A 23,083-nucleotide genomic window follows, 5' to 3' on the forward strand; every position below is an offset into this window, starting at 1 on the left:
TACATGGTACAAGTCCTGGGGCTAATGACTAGGGTGTGGCTTCTGACCGCAAATGTCAGGCAGCTGCAACCTGAAAGCAAACTTGTTGGGGTTCACGAAGAGCCGAAGGTGGACAGAAATGTCCCTGTTTGATTGACCTGGATCCTCAGGCCGACCCACTTCGTTGCAGGCGCGCCAGCGAGAGGAGCGCAGGTTGCGATGACATCACGGCGCCGACCGGCTGGGCGGGCCAGCGAGAAGGGCGCAGTTTGCGATGACGTCACGACGCCGCTCGGTTGGGCGAGCCAGCGAGAGGAGCGCAGTTTGCGGTGACGTCATGCCGCAGCCCGGCTGGGCGAGCCAGCGAGAGGGACGCAGGTTACGATGACATCACGACGTCGTCGGTTGGGCGAGCCAGCGAGAGGAGCGCAGCTTGCGGTGACGTCATGACGCAGCCCGGCTGGGCGAGCTTGCGAGAGGAGCGCAGCTTGCGAGAGGAGCGCAGCTTGCGGTGACCTCATGACGCAGCCCTGCTGGGCGAGCGAGCGAGAGGAGAACGGCTTGCGGTACGTCATGACGCAGCCCGGCTGGGCGAGCTGGCGAGAGGAGCGCAACTTGCGGTGACGTCGTGTCGCGTTGTGTGTGTTGATAGTGGCGGCGGTGGAGGTTGGGAGGAATTTGCTGAGCCGACATTTCGCGGGGACTCGACTCCCAGCGGCCCGGGAACATGGTGCTAGGGGACAGGTGAGGCCGCGGCGGGCAAGCGAGTTGTATTCTGTTTGTGCAGTTACTCGAGTATCTGGGCCAGGGCCAGTGTGACAGCGGGAGCTTCATTCTCGGGGCTGGGCAGCACTGAGGCCGAGTTCGCCTCGCCCTGGAGTGGGGCACGGGGACAGTCCGACCCGTTCTCAGCCAGCATAGCCTCCCCTTTGAATGGGCAGATTTGCGAACTGGATGTGCCTGCCCCCGGCCCAGCCCCTCTGATGGAGCAGAGTTGACAGGACCCTCAATGCTGACTTTGCAGCGCCCTGGTACTTTGCTCAGGGGAATACTCTGTGGGCAAAGCCATGGTCATTCTGGAGGGCATGGTGGGCATGGAACCTGTCACACCTGGAACCCAGTGTCTTAAGGTCGAATGGTACAAAATTACAGAATCATCCAACTCTGCAATACACAATTATGGAAAAGTGCTGTGGAAATATGTGCAACAAGAACTCTGGAATTGGTATAAAAATGAACCTAGACGGTTCAAGGGTCAGATTTAGGGTATTGCAATATCTAATGAGATGGTCTCAGAATTCTGGACAGTTGAAATCAGCCCACTCAGAAATGTGGAAGCGTTTATTTCCTACCACAGTGAACCCATAAAATCAAAATTGGGTAGGCTGGCTAAAATCATGATATATCCCACCAGGCATCAAAAATGCTCTTGCGATGTTTCAAGTTACCTCCTGCCCACTCATGCCAAGGTAATTTTAGACCATGCAATGGTCTGACTTTTATGGCATACTTTTTGACTTCTTTTATAATGTAGTTATGACTAGATTAGAATAAAAGGTATTTCACAGTATTAAGTAAGTTGAAAGTGACTAACTCTTTTTAATTAAGGAAATGAATGGCTGCCATCTCTGGTAGAACCCCTCAACTGACCCCCTGATGGTGGACATGACCTCCTCCAGATGTATAAATTCCATAAGATCATTCAATCACACCGAGACACTGGCCGGGATAGAGAGCCTCCACCCCAGCCAAACTCGCCTCCGGGCTATTAACGAGGCAAAGCCACCCCAAAGATGGCCACCAAAGTTCATGATTCCAGATTGATATTAGGAATTGCTGACATGGTGTTAAATATGGAGACCCATTGAACTATAGATACTAAAGTTGCCATAGTTCCAGATGGCTACAGGTGGCTTTCCCCTTTTGGGGGGGGGGGGGGGGGGCGGTGTTAATGATTTAACCTGAGTATCACCATATGGGATGTAATCCACATCCCACTTGAGGTGAAAGCAAATGACTGCGGAAGCTGGAATCTGAAACAAAAACAGAAATACTGGACAATCGCAGGTCTGACAGCATCTATGGAGAGAGAAGGGAGCTAATATTTCAAGTCTGGATGACACTTTGTGAAAGCACTTGTGGTGCTGAGCATAATTTTCATGGTTATTGGTTGAGTCTACATGTAGGAAATGAATTTAATCTGTCAGTTCCTCATCATATATTTTCCACATTCATCCATCACTTACTGAATCAAGAAGGGAGTATAATTATCCCTGGTCCCATGTAACCCCATGATAAACCTCCGATCTAAAGGAAAGATTGACGTGGAAATATGACTTTAGTGATACTGCAGGGATTTGATTGTTTCATACAAAACAGACATTTTGGAGCCTATCTTTCGTTTATGTCATTGTGTGTCAATGTGAGGCAAGGACTTAAACGTGCTGTTTTAATTAATTTGACATGAGAAATACTACTATAATACAAGTTATTTTATTTCTTCAGATTATCATTGTTACAATGAAGATTTTAAAGTCTTGTTAAATAGAAAAGAAACAGCTGTACTCTGCCTTAATTATTATTAATAGAGGCAGTTAGCTTCATTCTAAGAATGTGGACCCCAGCAGTGCATTACTGAAGAATCTTCAGACCAAGGACAGGTATGTCCTGTGCCACACTTTGGGGTACGAAATAGATAAAATGGTGATAGTTGGTGATATTAATTGATAAACTATTTTAACAGAGGCCCCTAACTGTTTTATTTTAAATGTGGTATTGTTTCATTAAAATAGCATTTAGAGAAAGGTCATACAAATTGGTTAATGCCTTTACCTGACATTACCAACAGTAATTCCTGGATTAAATTAGCCCTAATTGTCAGGATGAATATTTAAATGTGACTACGGATAACTCACTGTGGACAAATCTACAAAGGATTTGGTGACTTTCAGCAGGAAATGCTATTGTCAGGGCAGAAACTGAATTTAACAAATTGAAAAAGAGAATGAGAGGGGAGGTGCACACCGAGAAATAGGTTGTAACAGCAAATTCAAGAGAGGGAAGAGATGTTGGAAAAATAAGGCATTAACGATAAAGGACAGAAGTATAAAGGGTGTTTGTTAAGAACGTGATGAAGTCAGGAGTCTAGAAAGACGAGTGACATAAGATTGAAAGAGTGCTGAAGCATTGGACCAAGTAGAACTGGTTGTGTGCTCGGTAAAGACTTGGGGCAAGAGGTTATGGGGAAGGGGAAAGAGACCAAGGCAGCTGAACAATTGGTAACAATTTAAGATGAAGAAACCAATGAGTTTTCATTGGTGGAAGTAGTGTTACATCTGTACAGTGCTCTGGCTAAAGTTCACCTGGAATTCTACACCGAGCAATATAGAACTATTAACTTTGCAGAGGTTACAGTGCTGATTCACCAGAAAAATACAGGGCCGAAAAGTGTTACATTATGATGTGTTGCATAGACTGGACTTGTATTATCTTGAAAATAAAGAAGGTTAAGGGTGGTCTAAATGAAATGGATTGGATTGGATTTGATAATTGTCACGTGTACCGAGGTACACTGAAAAGTATTTTTCTGCAAGCATCTCAACAGATCATTAAGTACATGGGAAGAAAAGAAAATACCTAATAGGGCAACACAAGGTATACAATGTAACTACATAAGCACTGGCATCGAATGAAGCATACAGGGTGTAGTGTTAATAAGGTCAGTCAATAAGAGGGTCATTTAGGAGTCTGGTGACAGTGGGGAAGAAGCTGTTTTTGAGTCTGTTCGTGCATGTTCTCAGATATCTGTATCTTCTGCCCGATGGAAGAAGTTGGAAGAGTGAGTAAGCCAGGTGGGAGGGATCTTTGATTATGCTGCCCGCTTTCCCCAGGCAGCGGGAGGTGTAGATGAAGTCAATGGATGGGAGGTAGGTTCGTGTGATGGACTGGGCGGTATTCATGACTCTCTGAAGTTCCTTGCGGTCCTAGGCCGAGCAGTTGCCATACCAGGCTGTGATGCAGCCCATTAGGATGCTTTCTATGGTGCATCTGTAAAAGTTGGTAAGGGTTAATGTGGACATGCCGAATTTCCTTAGTTTCCTGAGGAAGTATAGGCGCTGTTGTGCTTTCCTGGTGATAGCGTCGACGTGAGTGGACCAGGACAGATTTTTGGAGATGTGCACCCCTCGGAATTTGAAACTGCTAACAATCTCCACCTCGGCCCCGTTCATGCTGATAGGGGTGTGTACAGTACTTTGCTTCCTGAAGTCAATGACCAGCTCTTTAGTTTTGCCGGCATTGAGGGAGAGATTGGTGTTGTTACACCACTCCACTAGGTTCTCTATCTCCCTCCTGTATTCAGACTCGTCGTTATTCGAGATCGATGGTCGACTATGGTCATATCGTCAGCAAACTTGGTAGATGGAGTTGGAACCAAGTTTAGCCACGCAGTCGTGTGTGTACAGGGAGTAGAGTAGAGGGCTACGTACGTAGCCTTGCGGGGCCCAGGTATTAAGGACTATTGTGGAGGATGTCCAGGATAATTAAAGGATTTGATAGGATAAATAGTGAAGAGTCATTTTCACTGGTGGAAGAGTCCAGAATAAACTGGCATAACCTTAAAATTTGAGCTAAGCAGTTCAGTGGTGATATCAGAAAGCATGTCTTCACACAGTCATGGAAATCTGGAGCACGCTCCCTCACTGAGGTGGTTGACAGTTGGAAGTGTGTGGTTATATTTCAGATATTTAGCAGTTCTGTGTTTGCATCTGAAGTGCCCAAAGTGGCTGTTGTGGCTTGATAAAAGAAGGAAATCCTAATGGAGATTATTTGATTTTTGTTTCCACTGGCAGCCAACAACTGCTTACAGGAGATGCAGCTGAAAATTATTCATGGTACCTACTAGATGCTAATGTGCCCACTCTTGGGTCACTGAGATTCAGTTGAGGAGATGACCTCCATTCCCAAAAATCCTAATCTGCACTGCAGTCCATCAAACTGAAATTACACTGCAAGGGGTTAAACCTTTTGCAAGTTGTGGTATTGTATGGCAGCCAATTTTATCTAATTTCTTAATTAATGGGGCAGTTGCAATATTCAGAATATGTTGTTATTTTCCAATTCCCTGGAGAAGGAAAGCAAAGCCACTTGTTCATCAAATTTTCTCGATTTTCTTTTTTATTGTTCTGCATGTCTGTTACTGTAAATATTCATTGAACTGCGACTGGTTCCTAAGACCTTTTTTAATTCAAATCCATCTGGCTCCAGCTATCTCTACCAGTATTAGGGTAAATGGTTCTTCTTGGCTTAATCCTTGTCAAAATCCTCACCAGCCACAAGATACTTTGTGCCTTAGTTTGCAAGATCATTCCAGGCCACTGCCTCCAGTATTTGCCTGTTAATATCTTTTAATTAAGTTTGTTATTGCACTATTGCTATTCCAATGCCTGTGACCTTGACCTCTCTCCTTTTGATATAACTTCTTTGTTTAGTTTTTTTCTATCGTTTTGTAACAGCTATGTAATTCAAAACTAAAATATTTTGCAAACATTGAATCCTCCACGATGACCCCTGTTCAAGAAGGAGTAAGCAACATGGTACAATATTTAGTTTCTTTAGTTTTCTATCTGATTTTTGAGTAGTTTTATCTGAGTGCTGCCGTCCCAAGTTGAGACCGCTGGCTAGGGCAAATTAATGTATGACAATGTAGAGACCTTATTCTGGTCAAGGGCTTTTGAATCTGACAATGTGTGATAACTTATCTGAATTGCCTTGACTCAAATTATTTAATAATTCAACATTTTAAATTCCCACTTTGCTATTTTGTTCACGTTGCTAATAAATTATTGGAGAACAGAATTTTTAATGTAAAATTTCACTAATTGTTAGCAGTAGGTTGCAATCAATAAGTGAACAGCGAAACGGGCAGCACGGTAGCCTTGCGGTTCGCACAATTGCTTCACAGCTCCAGGGTCCCAGGTTCGATTCCGGCTTGGGTCACTGTCTGTGTGGTGTCTGCACATCCTCCCTGTGTGTGCGTGGGTTTCCTCCGGGTGCTCCGGTTTCCTCCCACAGTCCAAAGATGTGCAGGTTAGGTGGATTGGCCATGATAAATTGCCCTTAGTGTCCAAAATTGCCCTTAATGTTGGGTGGGGTTACTGGGTTATGGGGATAAGTGGAGGTGTTGACCTTGGGTAGGGTGCTCTTTCCAAGAGCCGGTGCAGACTCGATGGGCCGAATGGCCTCCTTCTGCACTGTAAATTCTATGATCTATGATATAAAACATTTTTGAATATTAAATATGTTTGTTAGTGTTGAGGATAGCAAGAAATTATGATCACAGATTACAACACATTATTGACTGTTTTTATTTTCTCTTAGTACTTTTGAGAATTTTCTATAAATGGACACCACCGCCATGTCATTTATCGAAGGAGTTGGTGATGAAGTTACAGTTCTGTGTGGAATCGTTCTCCTGGTACTGGCGCTTGTTCTCGCTTGGCTCTCCACCCATGTTGCTGATCGTAGTGATCAAATATTTGGGACCATTATTACGACAGGGAACTCATCGTTAGTGGGTCTAAGCAGTGTAGAGAGATATGTGGCAAATGCAGCAACACCTGAGGCAGATGAAGCCCAGTCAGCCACTGCACCTGTTGAGCAGAAACCAGAGGAAGAAGGCGATTCTGTGATGGGAGCATCTCCTGGAAGCAATGGTCCCATAAGTGAACAGGTGCCAATTGAAGGAGCTTCCAATTTAACCGATTCGAGTCTCGATCCTCTTTTGAACATACAGGGTTTACGCAAGAGAGCTTCAACAAGTGCGATTAGCACTGGAGCGGGACTGGACCGGACACTGCCTGAGAACTGTAACATTCACCCTCACACCGTGGATAACGGGGAGGGTGAAGGGCAAATTAAGGTACGGCTGAAGTTTTTAAATGACACTGAAGAAGTTGCACGAGTGAAACCAGATGATACCATTGGGTTTCTGAAGAGGTAAGATATTTGTAAATTAAGATTGTTCAGAAGATTTAAACGCACTATTATCGCAGAGTGTTTTGTTGTCAGACTCTGGAATGCCAAATTAAAATTATTTTTTAAACACTAATAAAATATCAATTGTGAAAATATTTTCAAAACTTTATTTTGCAACAATGTAATTTTTAATATTTGAAATGAAACCAATCCTATGTGCAAAATATTGCTAGCTGTTATAGAATAATCTGTTGACTATAGTAACAGTTCAAATTCTATAAATGCAAACAGGCATCCGAGTTGACAAAGATCCGGGACCTTGTTTAGTCGTTGCTGTCTGAGACTTAGCAAGTATAACCTGCCAAAGGCATCTTTTGATGAATGAATGCATCTCACCAAGCTTGATTTTGAAGCATTTTAAAATGTTCCAGCTGAGCTACTGATGAGATTTCAAAGTCAATCCACGGACTTGGTGACTCCAAATTACTTGTTGCAAAGCTCTGCATTCTCTGTGTTATGATCTCAGTTAATGTTATAACTGGACTGGAAGATCCCAAAATGGAACCCTGGCTCAAAAGACCACAAATGTTATTTTTAACAAGGAAAAAACATTTATTAAACATGAAAAAATTGGATTATGATACAATATGCTTTTAGTTCCCCCTTAATTAACAATTACACAGGTTTTGGGATTGACACAGATTTTTACAAAGTACATCGTAATCTACAATGGTCTCATTAACACAATCTCTTTTAAGCACATAAAATGACTGTGGTCAAATACACACACTCGGCTCTGAACTCAAGATAGTGTCCATGGATTTCTCCTGTGAGTTCCCCCCAGATGATAATCACATGAGAGTTTCCAAACTCCACTCCTAAAAACGCGCTTTAAAATCGTGTCTCATAACAATAATGATGTGGAGATGCCGGTGTTGGACTGGGGTGAGCACAGGAAGAAGTCTTACAACACCAGGTTAAAATCCAACCGGTTTGTTTCAAATCACTAGCTTTCGGAGCACTGCTCCTTCCTCAGGTGAATGTGAGGAAGGAGATTCGCCTGAGGAAGGAGCAGTGCTCCGAAAGCTAGTGATTTGAAACAAACCTGTTGGACTTTAACCTGGTGTTGTAAGACTTCTTACTGTGCTCATAATAATAAGACATGGGAACAGAATTAGGCCACTGGGCCCATGGCATCTGCTCCACCATTCAATCATAGCTGATATTTTTCCCATCCCTATTCTCCTTCTTTCCCCCCCCCCCCCCAAATAACATTTGATCCCCTTATTAATCAGGAACCAATCTCTCTCTGTCTTAAAGACACTCCGTGATTTGGCCTCCACAGCCTTCTGCGGCAAAGAGTTCCACAGATTCACCACTCTCAGGCTGAAGAAATTCCTCTTCATCTCTGTTTTAAAGGATCGCCCCTTTCATCTGAGATTGTGTCCTCTTTTATTTCCTACAAGTAGAAACGTCCTCCTCCACGTCCACTCTATCCAGGCCTCGCAGTATCCTATAAGTTTCAATAGGATCCCCCTCGTCCTTCTAAACTCCAACGAGTACAGACCTAGAGTCCTCAACCGTTCTTCATGCCACAAGTTCTTCATTCCAGGGATCATTTTTGTGAACCTTCTCTGGACCCTTTTCAAGTCCAGCACATCCTTCTTTAAATGCGAGGCCCAAAACTGCTCTCTCAACTCTAAATGGGGTCTGACCAGAGCCTTATACAGCCTCAGAAATGCATCCCTGCTCTTGTATTCTAGCCCTCTCGACATGAATGCTAACATTGCAGTTGCCTTCCTAAGTGCGGAAGGTACCTGAACCTTAAGAGAATCTTGAACAAGGACTCCTAAGTCCCTTTATTCTTCTGATTACCTAAGCATTCCCCATTTAGAAAATAGTCTATGCCTCCATTCCTTCTTCCATAACCTCACACTTTTCCACATTGTATTCCATCTGCCACTTTTTTGCCCACTCTCCGAGCTTCTCCATGTCCTTCTGCAGCCCCCTGCTTCCTCAGTACCACCTGTCTCTCTACATATCTTTGTATCATCTGCAAACTAAGCAACAGTGTCTTCCCCTTAGCGGTTTACATTCTGAATCCATTCCAGGTTTTCCAACTACATCGTCAGACAGCTTTCTTCACCATTACTCATTAGTTTGGTATCCAGCAAAGCTGAGAGAGATGTTCCCCCTCTAACCTTTTATAGAGGTCCAACACATGCCTAAACCCCACAATAACATACCAAACGAGCCCCCCCCCCCCCCGCCCTAACTCCTAGCTACCCATATATTAGATTCCCTGCCCTTATTCTTGAATTCCATGCCTCCCCTTTCCTCTCTTTCCCCCCCCCCACTGCTGATGGTCAGTTTTCCTTAAAGCAGTCGATGAACGCTGACACCTCCGAGCGAACGCCTGTAATGAACCCCTTAAGGCACACTTATCTAGCTTAAGAAACTCTGCCATGTCACTGACCCACACCCAGACTTTGGAGGCTCCGAGTGCCTCCAGCCCAGCAAAATCCGTCTCCGGTCCACCAGGGAGGCAAAGGCCAAAATGTCGCCCCCTGGGCTGCCGGATATTCCGACACTCCAAATATTGCCACCTCTGGACTCGGAGTCACCCTCCCTTCTAGGACCTCTGACATGACTTCTGCCAAAATCCCCTCAGCTTTGGACAGACACAAAACATATGTACATGATTCGCCGGGCTTCCTCCGCACCGACCACATCTGTCCTCCACCTCCTCAAAAAGCCTGCTCCTCCGTGGAGGCCACAGTCATATGAGCCCTGTGGACCACCTTGAACTGGATCAGGCTAAGCCTGGCACACAACGAGGATGCATTGACTCTCCTTAGGGCGTTCTCCCATAGCCCGACTTCCAACTCCCCTCCCAACTCTTCCTCCCACTTCGTCTTCACCTCCCCGATTAGGACCCGTTCCCACTCCATCAGTTCCTTATATATTTCTGAAACCCTCCCTTCCCCAACCCCTGTTTTAGACATCACCTTATCCTGTAGTCCCCTTAGAGGGAGGTGAGGGAAGCTTGGAACTTGCCTCTCGACAAAATCCCGTAACTCAAACTCCTCCTCCAGTCTCGGGAAACCTTCCTCAATGAAGAGATCCTAAAATCTCTCAACCCCTGCGCGCTGTCACCTTCTAAAGACCCCCCCCCCCCCCCCCCCCCCCCAAACGAACCAGTTGGTTATCACAGATTCGGTGACCACACCGACGCCCCTCCAGTCTTATGTGCTGCCGTCCATTGGCCCCCACCCCACCTCTCAGGGCTGCACTACCACTGATTTGTGGAGTAACGAGTCCGGCGAGAATGGCAAAGGTGCCATTAACAGAGCTTTCAGACTCATGCCCTTGCTAGATGCCGCCTCCTCTCACTCCCACACCAACCCCTCCCCCATTACCCATTTTCCTAACCATCGAAATATTGGCTGCCCAGTAATGTTAATAAAGTTCAGAGGGCCAGCCCCCTCCCGCGCCCCCGCTCAAGAAGGACCTTCTTCACCCTCGGGGCTTTCCTGGCCCATGTAAATTCCGAGATCGTCCGCGTCCTCTTTCCTAAAAAATACCTTGGGAATGAGATTGGGAACACTGGAAACGTCAAACAGCAATCTCGGGAGGACTTGTCATCTTCACGTCTGTACCCTTCCCACCAAATGTACAGCGGGAGCACGTCCCACCTATGTAAGTCCCCTTTTAGTTGCTCAATCACCCTGCCCAAATTAGTTTATGAATCTGATCCCAGTCACTTGCCACCTGAATCCCCAGGTATCAAAGCCTCCTTCCCACCACTTTGAACAGCATCTCCCCCAGTCTTCTCTCCTGCCCCCTTGCCTGGATTGCAAAGACCTCGCTCTTGCCCATATTCAGGTTTGTAACCTGAGAACCAGCCAAATTCCTCCAGTATTCCTTCCTGCGATTGCCCCCCAACGGGTCTGTTATATAAAGGAGTAAGTCATCCGCGTAGAGTCTCTCTAGCTTTTTAAACCAAGTACTTCTAACAGAGCTGTGAAGAGTTGCTTTCTCTCTCCGATGCCTAGCTCCAACTGCAATCAAAGTAACTAACTAAACTTAATAAGTTTTCTTTACCGTACATTCCAAGTTGCGAAGCAATGCCCGCACACCTCTACTTGGCCTATTTAATTCTTCCGATGCCTTAGCCTCTCTAAGCATAATAGAAACACGGACGGTTCGAACTTAACCAACCCCCACAAATAAAACAACACCTTTATCCAGCCATGAATCTAACTAAGGTTTTACTTTCCAGACACGAAACTTAAGTTAAACCCACTTACAACTATACTCTATTTTTGTATTATTTACTAATACAAATATAAATCCCTTAAACTCCTTTTTTTCCCCCCCTAATACTGTGAGCCACTAACAGATAGATACATTTTCAGAATTCGCCCAAGGTGTATATCTCTCCTTCAGAAAAGTCAATCTTTTTATTTTTAAATAAATAGTCCTTCCCCTCTGTGAAAAATGCCACAAGCAGTTTTGAGGGACAGAGCCCAGCCACATTCTCAGCTTGCATTCAACCTGTTATAATCTGTCAGATTCATGCACAAATTCCTCAAGGCAAGAACTCTATTCACCTCAGACAAGGAATTAGCTGGATATTTGGAGCCAACTCCAACAACCTACTCCTAGGTATCATGAGTAAAGGATTTTAGGTTGTCTCGTAAACCTATTAAGATGTTCAAGATCATTTTTTACAAGGTCAAAGTTTTTAATCAGATAAATAACAAATTAGGTAAAGTTGAAGTCAATGAAATCAGTGGGATGGAGGAGGGGAGGGAGTGAGTCTCTTATTGCAGTCACGCCTAGCTGAAAGGAAGATGGTTGTGGTGGCCAATCATCTCAATTAGAGGACATTTCTGCAGGATTTCCTCAGGGTAATGTTCTAGTCCCAATCATCAACTGCTTAATCAACGACTTTCCCTCCATCATGAGGTCAGAGTGACTGTGCAATCATCAACGAACAATGTTAAGTACGATTCACAGTTCCTCAGATACTGAAGTCTGTTCCTGCATGCAACAACACCTGAGCAACATTCAGGCTTAGGCTAGGCAGCACAATGGTTAGCACTGCTGCCTACGTCGCTGAGGACCCGGATTCAATCCTGGCCCCAGGTCACTGTCTGCATGGCGTTTGCACATTTTCCCCGTGTCTGCATGGGTTTCATCCCCACAACTAAAGATGTGCAGGTTAGGTGGATTGATCGCATTAAATTGCCCCTTAATTGGGGGGAAAAAAATAATTGGGAACTTTTATTTTTAAAAACATTCAGGCTTGGGCTGATTAGTGTTAGATAGTTTTATGCCACACAAGTGGTGGCCAATAACCATCTGCAACAAAAGATAATCTAACCGTGTCATCTTTATGTTCAAGCGTATTATCATTGCTGAATAGCCCACCATCAACATGCTTGTGGGGTGGGTGGAGGGGAAAACAGGACCGTTGACTAGAAACCTAACTGGACCAGCCAGATAAATACTGTAGCTAAATGAGCAGATCAGAGGCTGGGACTTTACCACCTGACTCCATAAATCCTGTCCAACATCTACCAGACACAAGTGAAGAGAGAGATGGAATGCCCTCCACTTGTCTGGACGAATGTAGTTCCATCAGTACTCTAGAGTTTTGACACCATCTAGGCAAAGCAACCATATAATAAAAACTGAAAATGATGGCTATACTCAGCAAGTCTGGCAGCATCCGTGGAGAGAGATAAACAACCCGCTTCATTAACACCCAATCTACAAACATAAACATTCACTCCTTCCAGCACTGGCACACAGTGGCAGCAGTGTACACCATCTACAAGATGCAGTACCGAAGCCCACTGAGGCTCCTTTGTCAGCACCTTTAAAATCTGTGACTGATACCAACCAGCTGTCCTCTGCAAGGGCAGCAGAACGCCACCACCTGAAAGTTCTCATCCAAGACGCACATCATCTTGACTGGCAACCAAATTGCCATTCCATCACTGTCGCTGGGTCAAAGTCCTGGGATACCCATCCCAACAGCATTGTGGGGTAACTACTGACCTCATGCTTTGCAACAGTTCAAGAATGTGGTTGACAATAAGGGGCAAACCTTTTAGGACTGAGGTGCAAAATGTCTTCACCCAGAGAGTGGCGAATCTGTGGAATTCACTACCACAGAAAGCCATTGAGGCTATCAAGGGATATGGGGTGGAAGGTGGGGTCAGGGTGCTGAACTTGATGGTCAGCCATGATCATAATGAATGGTGGAGCAGACGCGAAGGGCCAAATGGCCTCCTCCTGCTTATATTTTCTATGCTTCTAATCAGCACCACCACCACCTTGGGCATTAGGGTGGGTAAATGATGCTGATCTAGCCAGTGATTCTCACATCCCATGATCAAATAAACAAAAAATGTTGCCTTCAGAACCTTAAAGTGATACCCAGGATTGATCTCTGGCAATCTGGCACTCGTACAAGGTAGGTGCCATGTCACAGTAGTCTGGGTTGTTGAAGGGTTATTAAGTATTTGTCCCAGCAAACCAGCAGGATGTAACACAGAAAGCCCAACCCTCCTGGCTCCTCTGTCCCGAACTGCTCAGTGGCTGATTTAGTTGGTCGTTCTCTGGAGACCCAGCTTAGGAAGCCTTTTTATTACCTTTCGTATCCCAGAGGAGGTGCATCCCTTGGGCTCATGGGTACAGGTCTCTGGCACAGAGTCTGTCCCTGTTGCTCAGAGAGAAGGGGGAGAGGAGGTTAAGAGCATAGTCATGGAGACTCCATAGTTAGAGGGATAGATAGGAGATTCTGTTGGGAACGGAGAGAGACTCACGGTTGGTGTTGTGCCTCCCAGGTGCCAAGGGTCCGCGACTGTCTCGGAATCGTGTTTTCGGGATCCTTAAGGGGGGAGGGGGAGCAGCCCCAAGTCGTCCAACAATATGGGTACCAACGACATAGGTAGGAAAAGGGACAGGGATGTAAGGCAGGACATTCAGGTAGATAGGGTGGAAACTTAGCGAGACGAAGGAATAGGGAGAGAGAGCAGTTGAACACGTGGCTACAGGGATGGTGCAGGAGAAGAGGGTTTCATATTCCTGGATAATTAGGGCTCATTCTGGGGTAGATGGGACCTCTACAAACAGGATGTCTACACCTGGACCAAAGGGGGGTACCAATATCCTGGGGGGGGGGGGGGGAATTTGCTAATGCTCTTCGGGAGGGTTTAAACTAGTTCAGCAGGGGATTGGGAACCTGAATTGTAGCTCCAGTTTACAGGAGGTTGAGAGTAGTGAGGTCATGAGTAAGGTTTCAAGGTGCATGAGTGTCTAACAGCAGGAAGATGGTTTTAAAGTGTATCTATTCAATGCCAGGACCATCCGGAATAAGGTGGGTGGAACTGGCGGCATGGGTTGGTACCTGGGACTTCGAATGTTGTGACATTTCGGAGACATGGATAGAACAGGGACAGAATGGTTGTTGCAGGTGCCGGGGTTTAGATATTTCAGTAGATCAGGGAGGTGGTAAAAGAGGGGGGGGGGGGGGGGGGGTGGCATTGTTAGTCAAGGACAGAATTGCGGTGGCAGAAAGGACGTTTGATGAGGACTCTTCTACTGAGGTAGTATGGGCTGAGGTTAGAAACTGGAAAGGAGAGGTCACCCTGTTAGGGATTTTCTATAGGCCTCTGAAAAGTTCCAGAGATGTCCAGGAAAGGATTGCAAAGATGATTCTGGATAGGAGCGAAAGTAACAGGGTAGTTGTTATGGGGGACTTTAACTTTCCAAATATTGACTGGAAACGCTATAGATCGAATACTTTAGATGGGTCTGTTTTTGTCCAATGTGTGCAGGAGGGTTTCCTGACACAGTATGTAGATAGGCCAACGAGAGGCGAGGCCATATTGGATTTGGTACTGGGTAATGAACCAGGACAGGTGTTAGATTTGGAGGTAGGTGAGCACTTTGGTGATTGTGACCACAATTCGATTACGTTTACTTTAGTGATAGAAAGGGACAGGTATATACCGCAATTATGATGCAATGAGGCAAGACTTGGGATGCATCGGATGGGGAGGGAAATTGCAGGGGATGGGCACAATGGAAATGTGGAGCTTGTTCAAGGAACAGCTACTGCGTGACCTTGAAGTATGTACTTGTCAGGCAGGGAGGAAGTGGTCGAGCAAGGGAACCGTGGTTTACTAAAGTAGTTGAAACACTTGTCAAGAGGAAGAAGGAGGCTTATGTAAAGATGAGACGTGAAGGTTCAGTTAGGGCACTCGAAGAGTTACAAGTTAGCTAGAAAGGACCGAAAGAGAGAGCTAAGAAGAGCCAGTGAACCTTACTTCTGTTGTGGGCAAAGTCTTGGAAAAGTTTATAAGAGATAGGATGTATAATCTCTGGAAAGGAATAATTTGATTAGAGATAGTCAACACGGTTTTGTGAAGGGTAGGTCGTGCCTCACAAACCTTATTGAGTTCTTTGAGAAGGTGACCAAACAGGTGGATGAGGGTAAAGCAGTTGATGTAGTGTATATGGATTTCAGTAAAGCGTTTGATAAGGTTCCCCATGGTAGGCTATTGCAGAAAATACGGAGGCATGGGATTCAGGGTTATTTAGCAGTTTGGATCAGAAATTGGCCAGCTGGAAGAAGATAAATGGTGGTTGATGGGAAATGTTCAGACTGGAGTCCAGTTACTAGTGGTGTACCACAAGGATCTGTTTTGGGGCCACTGCTGTTGGTCATTTTTATAAATGACCTGGAGGAGGGCGTAGAAGGATGGGTGAGTAAATTTGCAGATGACACTAAAGTCGGTGGAGTTGTGGACAGTGCGGAAGGATGTTACAAGTTACAGAGGGACATAGATAAGCTGCAGAGCTGGGCTGAGAGGTGGCAAATGGAGTTTAATGCAGAAAAGTGTGAAGTGATTCATTTTGGAAGGAATAACAGGAAGACAGTACTGGGCTAATGGTAAGATTCTTGGTAGCGTGGTTGAGCAGAGAGATCTCGATGTCTATGTACATAGATCCCTGAAAGTTGCCACCCAGGTTGAGAGGGTTGTTAAGAAGGCGAACGGTGTGTTAGCTTTTATTGGTAGAGGGATTGAGTTTTGGAGCCATGAGGTCATGTTGCAGCTGTACAAAACTCTGGTGCCTCCGCATTTGGAGTATTACGTGCAATTCTGGTCGCTGCATTATAGGAAGGATGTGGAAGCATTGGAAAGGGTGCAGAGGAGTTTTATCAGGATGTTGCCTGGTGTGGTGGGACGATCTTGTGAGGAAAGGCTGAGGGACTTGAGGCTGTTTTCGTTAGAGAGAAGAAGGTTAAGAGGTGACTTAATTGAGGCATACAAGATGATCAGAGGATCAGATAGGGTGGGCAGTGAGAGCCTTTTTCCTCGGATGGTGATGTCTAGCACGAGGGGACGTAGCTTTAAATTGAGGGGAGATAGATACAGGACAGATGTCAGAGGTAGGTTCTTTACTCAGACAGTAGTAAGGTAGTAAGGGCGTGGAATGCCCTGCCTGCAACAGTAGTGGACTCGCCAATACTAAGGGTATTCAAATGGTAATTGGATAGACATATGGATGATAAGGGAATAGTGTAGATGGGCTTTAGAATGGTTTCAAAGGTCGGTTGTTAAGAAGGCGAACAGTGTGTTAGCTTTTATTGGTAGAGGGATTGAGTTTTGGAGCCATGAGGTCATGTTGCAGCTGTTTTTGAATTCAAAAATTCAAACGCAACATCGAGGGCCGAAGGGCCTGTACTGCGCTGTAATGTTCTATTGCAAATGATTCGATTGAATGAGCCAAAAGCTGAGCTAATCTCTACATTTGAAATCAGAATTCAGCATATGCTCGGTTAAAGTTAAATTTTGGAGACCAATCTTTTGGGCAAAATGTGGTGGGGTCAACTTTTACATTTGTTATGTTTTCGAGTTCTTACTCTCAACTAAAACACTTTCCCGGCACACTTTAAATGGATCTCAAAGGGACCCACAGGGTAATGGGGAGTGTGACTCGTACCAGTTGTTTATTCTCTCTCCTTATTCAGGAGTCTCCCCCAACCACTACCACCCCAGGAGAGGAAACAACAGCATCGTCTGGGCTTGCGGTTTCCATGGTGCTTGGAGACCAGGGGAAGGGAATGGCCAAGCAATTGGAAAATGTCATGCTAACAGCTCCTAGTCCTTGACTTAGACATTGGTGCAGGGGTTTGCACTGACTTGGTATTTCAAGGACCATATTAACAAGGCCTAAGCCTTTCCCCTCTCAGGAAGATTGAGGGTGATAATTGAGGAACAACTTGGCCATTTATTTAAAGCTTGACCCTCTAGAAATTGGACCCTTGATCCTGTTTCCAAGTGTGCTGTTTATTACCTCTTGTAATAAGCTTATCTATAGGGGCATATAAGGAGGTATGGGCGCTAGTTCGACCTCAGCTGAAGTACTGCTTGGAAGAATGTGAAAGCATTTGAGAGCCTGCAGAAAAGGTTCTCAGAGTGGCTCCAGGGATGAGGACCATCAGTTATATAGATTAGAGAAGTTGGGACTGTTTTCCTGAAGAAAAAAAAGCCAAGAGGAGATTGATAGAGTTACTCAAAATTGTGAAGGGGTCCGGGCAGAGTAAAAAGGGCAGAAACTATTCCCACTCATGAAAGGACCGAAGGTCAAGAAGGCACATATTTAAAGTAATTGCATAAGAATCAAAAGACACAGGAGAAAAAAGCTTCACATGCAGTGTTTGGTTAAGGTCTAGAATCCATTGCCTGAGACTCTGGTGGAGGCAGTATTCAAAAGGGAATTAGTTTATCTGAAAAGGAAGAATGTGCAGAGTGTACAGGGAGAAGGCAGGGGACTGTCACTTAGTGAATTGCTCATTTAGAGTCAGTGCACGCACGGACGGGGCCCAATGGCCTCCTCCTGCCACTGTTAACATATTCTGATTTCTGATCTACTAATAGATCCCTCCCTCCCCCACACCACACACACAAAGAAAATTCAAAATTGATCGACATTCTTCCTACCTTAATTACCCCAATTACGAAGTGGAGGAAAAGTGCACTTTTAAAAAGTAACCCGGTTAATGATGTAATTGTAGAGATTGTACTACAAAGAAACAAAGAAAATTACAGCTTTGGGACAGGCATTTCAGCCCTCCCAAGCCTGCACCGACCATGCTGCCCGGCGGAGCTAAAAACCCCAACCTTTCCGGGGACCATATTCCTAGTTCTGACACTTCTTTGGGCTTGACCTCAGTAGGGTCAACTTTTACATAACGTAAATATTCTTTTAAACAATTATGGTTTTTTAGGTCAAGTTCACAGGGTCAATTTTAATATGCATTGGATTTTTACGTGTGTATATATACTCTTGATTGAATCTGGAAGCATTCCAGCAGCTGAAAGTGAACCATTTGCTTCAATAGGGCATAGGCAGGAGGTCTGATGAGGTGAGGTAATAAAATTACATTGTGAGCTTTTCAAATTATTAGGGTCTCGTACCCATTATTTTCTTTAAATGTAACGGCGCTAATTGGTTGAATGATTGCCCACATGCCATTTTCAAAGTAATCTGTGAGCTGAGGCTATGAACGGTGCTACATAAATGCACGTTTGTTCATTTCTTTCTCGGGATAGATTCAGAATGGCTTCATATTATTCAGTGTTTGTTTAGGAGATTCACTGACTCCACTGGACTGTGAAAATGCTTTCTTTTAATGTGGTTGTTCAACTGTGGCACTGTTAAAGATTTTCATTCCTAGACAGTAGTTACGAGCTGTCCCAGTGAGCTGTAAATCTGCTCCCAGTGTTTATGAATGCAATTATGTTGTTGCAGCCCAGTACAGCTGTGACACACCTATCCTTATTTACATTGTTGGCTTGTTGAATCACTGGGAGACTGCAATCAGTGAAAGTTCCAAAACTTGCTCTGTGTTCTTGTCAACTAAAAACTATTCCTTTGGATCCTAATTAAATTGTGTCTTTTTGTACTCCAGAATTCTTCCATCCCAACATATTTCAGAGCTAGGTATCTCCTTTACCCCAAGGACGCAGCCATTTGCAAATACAACTTGGATTCTCCATTCTGAAAGTACTTTAATGCTACTAATGCAAGTTTCTGAGTCTATATCTTGTCCAGTGCCCTTTTGTCATTCACCAGTTCAAAGCTGGTAGCAAGGAATCGATCTCTTTTTTTCTTCGTACCTTGGCGTCTAGGGCCAACTATCTATTCGGCGAGACCATCTAGCAGCATTTGGTGATGATTGTATACAGCTGAAGTCAAAACCTTTGCACGGTGTGGAATTCAAACACCATATGGACAGGCTGAGGTCCAAGGCATACAGCTACTTTACAAAGCAAGAATGTGCACTTATGCAGCTTATCACGATTCATCATCTGAAGCAGCCATATATACAGCATATTGCTTTGGGGTGTAGCCCATTGCTATGGAGGTGAATCTCATTTGCCATTTTGTGTAAAATTTAGATTTAATGGTGTTAGTTTCCACTTCTTCTACTACCAGACAGGCCAAACTTTTAACATCTCATCCAAAGGATTGCATGTCTGACAATACAATGCTCTATGATTATTACCCTGAAGTGTCAACTTGGTCTATCGTGCTCAATATGGGTGAAATCCCCCTTTTTAAGCCAAGACAACTTCCAACTGAGTTGTACTGCCACTTACTTGCTTGGAAGAATGAGGAAGACAATACCATGCGTCTAATCTAAGATCCCTACATTCAATTGCCTCTGTAACGTCACAGCAGAGGAATTTATTTTGTGAATGCTCAAAGGTCTCAATTTGGATGTAGCTGGACATAGCCCCTTTCTGCTAGTATATGCAGGCATTAAAATTTATGTGGTGCGTATGTCACCTACTAGTCTGCAAAAGACTAACTTATTCTACATTATTGCTGCTTTACTGGGGTAGGAAACAAAACTATGTCATTCTGTGACCTGGAGCTAGAAGTCTGTTAGCATTCGGATCTCAATATTTTGGTCTTCCAGCCACAATGAACAATTTTCATTCTCGATACAGCAAATATCTTTCATGCTGCTCTAACACACACACTGGGCATTTGACAAGGTGAAGAAGGGTGGCTGATGTCTGTGGAACCAAACCCTAAAAAGTCAGAAACATCAGGTGAAGAGGAGAAAATTGACAACAGAATCATGGAATAGGAATTACCTTCATAATTGGGTGTAGATTTTCTTTTGTCACTGTTTATGCTAAGATATTGTCCTGACCCTCGGCATTATTTCTCCATTTTAGAGTTTATGAAATTGTTCTAATTTTCTGACTCGCCTCTTTCCATTTTCTCTCCCTGTTTCTGTGTCCCCTTCTTCTCTCTTCCCAGCAAATACTTCCCAGGGCAAGAGCAGCAAATGAAGTTCATTTACCAGGGCCAGCTTCGCAGGACCAGTCCGCACTCTTGGCTCCCTCAACATTACAGATAACTGTGTCATCCACTGTCACATTTCGCAGACTTCATCCTCCCGGGCCTCTGCTGTTTCCTCCGTGGTGGAACAAACCAAGCTGCCCTTAACGTTGGCAATCTGATGATCCCAGTTTTTGTCATCATGCTTGCTGTAGTCTGGTACTATCGCATCAATTACCGTCAATTCTTCACTGCACCAGCCACAGTTTCCCTGGTTGGTGTTTACCGTTTTCTTCAGTTTTCTGGTGTTCGGCATTTATGGTCGATAAAGGCACAGTGATGTCTCTCATTCATCCTTGATCATTGCTTATCCACCCCAACTGAATGTGGTGTTACTGGTCAATGTTGAAATAAGATGTGATGTGGAGCCAGTGTATTTTTTTTAAATGGGGATCGAGCTTGGCACTTACTTTTGAGTACCATGCTGTTGGCAACTTACTAGCATTTAATTGATATAAATTTTTTTAAAAGCCTAGCTAGGAAAATGATCACTTACAATTAAACAGTCTGGAATGGGGACTTTTACTGTTGATTATAAAAGAGTAAGATTACATTGAGCCAGATAATGTTTCACAGTTCAAAACTAATGAATGCAATGCAATTTGCCCCCCCCCCCCCCACTCCAAAAAGATTTTAAGGCACCGTTAATATAGAAGTTCAGGTCTCGCATCCAATAAAGATTTAACGGCCTATATAAAAATTCAAGTTTTAAACTCAAGATTGTTGCCCTTGACTATCAGAAAACATCCTAGCCCTTGTGGCATTGAAGGTGTGTACAATTGGATTTTAATAGTGCCAGCGAATAGAAATTTGCCATGGATGCGGTATGCATTTATCCGAGCTCCACTATATTTACAGTACCAGTAGTCAGGCCTAGATTGCTTTTAGGAGACAAGTGCCTCCGTATTACTTTAAAGCATGATATATAAAAGCTATCAGTCATTGCACCAAGCCTTGTTCAGTCGTCAAAGAAGTTGTGTTGTTAGTGGTCTCCAAAAGCTAGGGAGATGGGAGACTATATTAAAAGATTTGCCCTTCATGTCCACAACCGCTCAATGCCTTTATTCATGGCAGTTAACAAAGGAACTCAACAGATGATCAATTCTAAGAGTTTACCCCCTGATTTTTTTGAATGTCAGGCTATGTAATATTTACATGATTTTTTTTTAATTGCTTGATCATGTTACGGTGCGGCAATCATTGTATTGCATAAGTGTATTAAGATGTGTCCAATCTCTGGTTTGTTCCATGTCGGCTTTCCTGTTATCGTATCATGTTATCCTAAGATTACATAGTACTACTTTACAGTTAAAGGTCAGAGTTTGAGAGGGAAGACAGGCGAGAGAAGCTAGCCAATGTACAAATTAGACCGCTTTTATAGAGAAGGAAAGTTCTACAACCCGAAAAGGCAGCAAATATTTAAAAAGTGGACCAGTGGAAGATAGAAGGACTTATTTCATAAGAGTTTTACAAAGAAACCCGGCATAGTGATTTAAAGAGAAAACAATAGCAGCAGATTCCATTAGAACGTTGGTCAATTTTGTAAGAAAGTGTATTCGCCTAGGCTTTGTGTGACAGGTGGGTTATATAAGCTCAGTAGATCCTTTGAGTCTAAAACAACAGGAATTGCAGCAAAGATTGGCTCAAGTGATCTGTGCTTACGTTAGTACTTCTCCAACACTATTTAAAACAAGCCATTATGAAGAGAAAGCTGCTTATTTTGGAGTTATTTTCAGGAGAAAAAATCTGCTATAAGCCCACAATGAAGGTAGAAAAAGTGATCTAAAGTGCTTGGGAAAGGAAAAATGCCACGGCATACCCAGAGGAGATGGGGACGAGGAAATGGCAGCCAAAGGAAGAGAAGTGCACCCTTGATGCTGGCTGGTACCTAGAAAGAGAGTGGGTGGGAGTTTGATGAACCCCAAACCCCATGTACATGGGGCACCCAGAAAAGGGAGGGGGGGGGGGGGGGGGGGTGTTGGTGACTGAGGGAGCACAGTGCCTACATGAAAAGAGACTCAACCCAGTGGGGTGTCCAAAGGGATTGGCAATATCTGTGCTGGTTTGTGCCTTTGCAATTTTAAAATATTGCTGTTTATTTTTCAGCTATGTAGAACAGACCTGTATTGTGCTGAAGGAGGGCATTGGGGTTAAAATCTGTAACATTTCTGAAATGTTCTCCCTTTGTTTTGCAATAACAGCTCATTGAATGTAATTAAACACAAATACTAGTTCTGAGTTTGTGGTGGTTCATTTATTTACACACATATGATAAATAACTGCTTGATCAGTGATGGTGCAGTTGAGAACACAGGAATAGAGTATTCTGCCATCAAGCCTGCCCATTCGATAAGATCAGCATTGATCACATTATAGTCACGACTCCACTTTGCTGTCTGTGCCTCATAACCACCAACTATCTAGTCAGCCTGAAACATCTTCAATGACCCAGCTTACACTGCTTTCTGGGGAAGAGAATTCCATGGACTAATGACCCTCCTGCCTCCATCTTAAAAGGGAGACCTTGTTTTTAAACTAGGGCACCTGCTTCTAGTCTCTCCCATAAGTGGAAATGCTGTCCACTGGGGTCGCTATCCTATCAAGTCCCCTCTTGTTCTTCTAAACTCCAATAATTCTTTTGAAAGGATGTTCAAAGTTGCATTATTTTAGGATTTGATGTTAAAAT

The 23,083-nt window shown here is 44.2% G+C and overlaps 1 protein-coding gene across 1 annotated transcript; it reads left to right on the forward strand.

Annotated features, from left to right (window-relative positions):
- Positions 1-553: 553 nt before the first annotated feature.
- Positions 554-22,635, forward strand: LOC119954135 (transmembrane and ubiquitin-like domain-containing protein 2). Its single transcript, XM_038779069.1, is given in 6 exon segments — positions 554-723; positions 6,358-6,975; positions 20,317-20,382; positions 20,384-20,499; positions 20,502-20,620; positions 20,622-22,635. Coding segments are annotated over 5 exon segments (942 nt in total). The 5' UTR covers positions 554-723; positions 6,358-6,379; the 3' UTR covers positions 20,667-22,635.
- The last annotated feature ends 448 nt before the right edge of the window (positions 22,636-23,083 follow it).

This window comes from Scyliorhinus canicula, chromosome 19 (genome assembly GCF_902713615.1).
Source record: "Scyliorhinus canicula chromosome 19, sScyCan1.1, whole genome shotgun sequence".
Taxonomy (NCBI): Eukaryota; Metazoa; Chordata; class Chondrichthyes; order Carcharhiniformes; family Scyliorhinidae; genus Scyliorhinus; species Scyliorhinus canicula.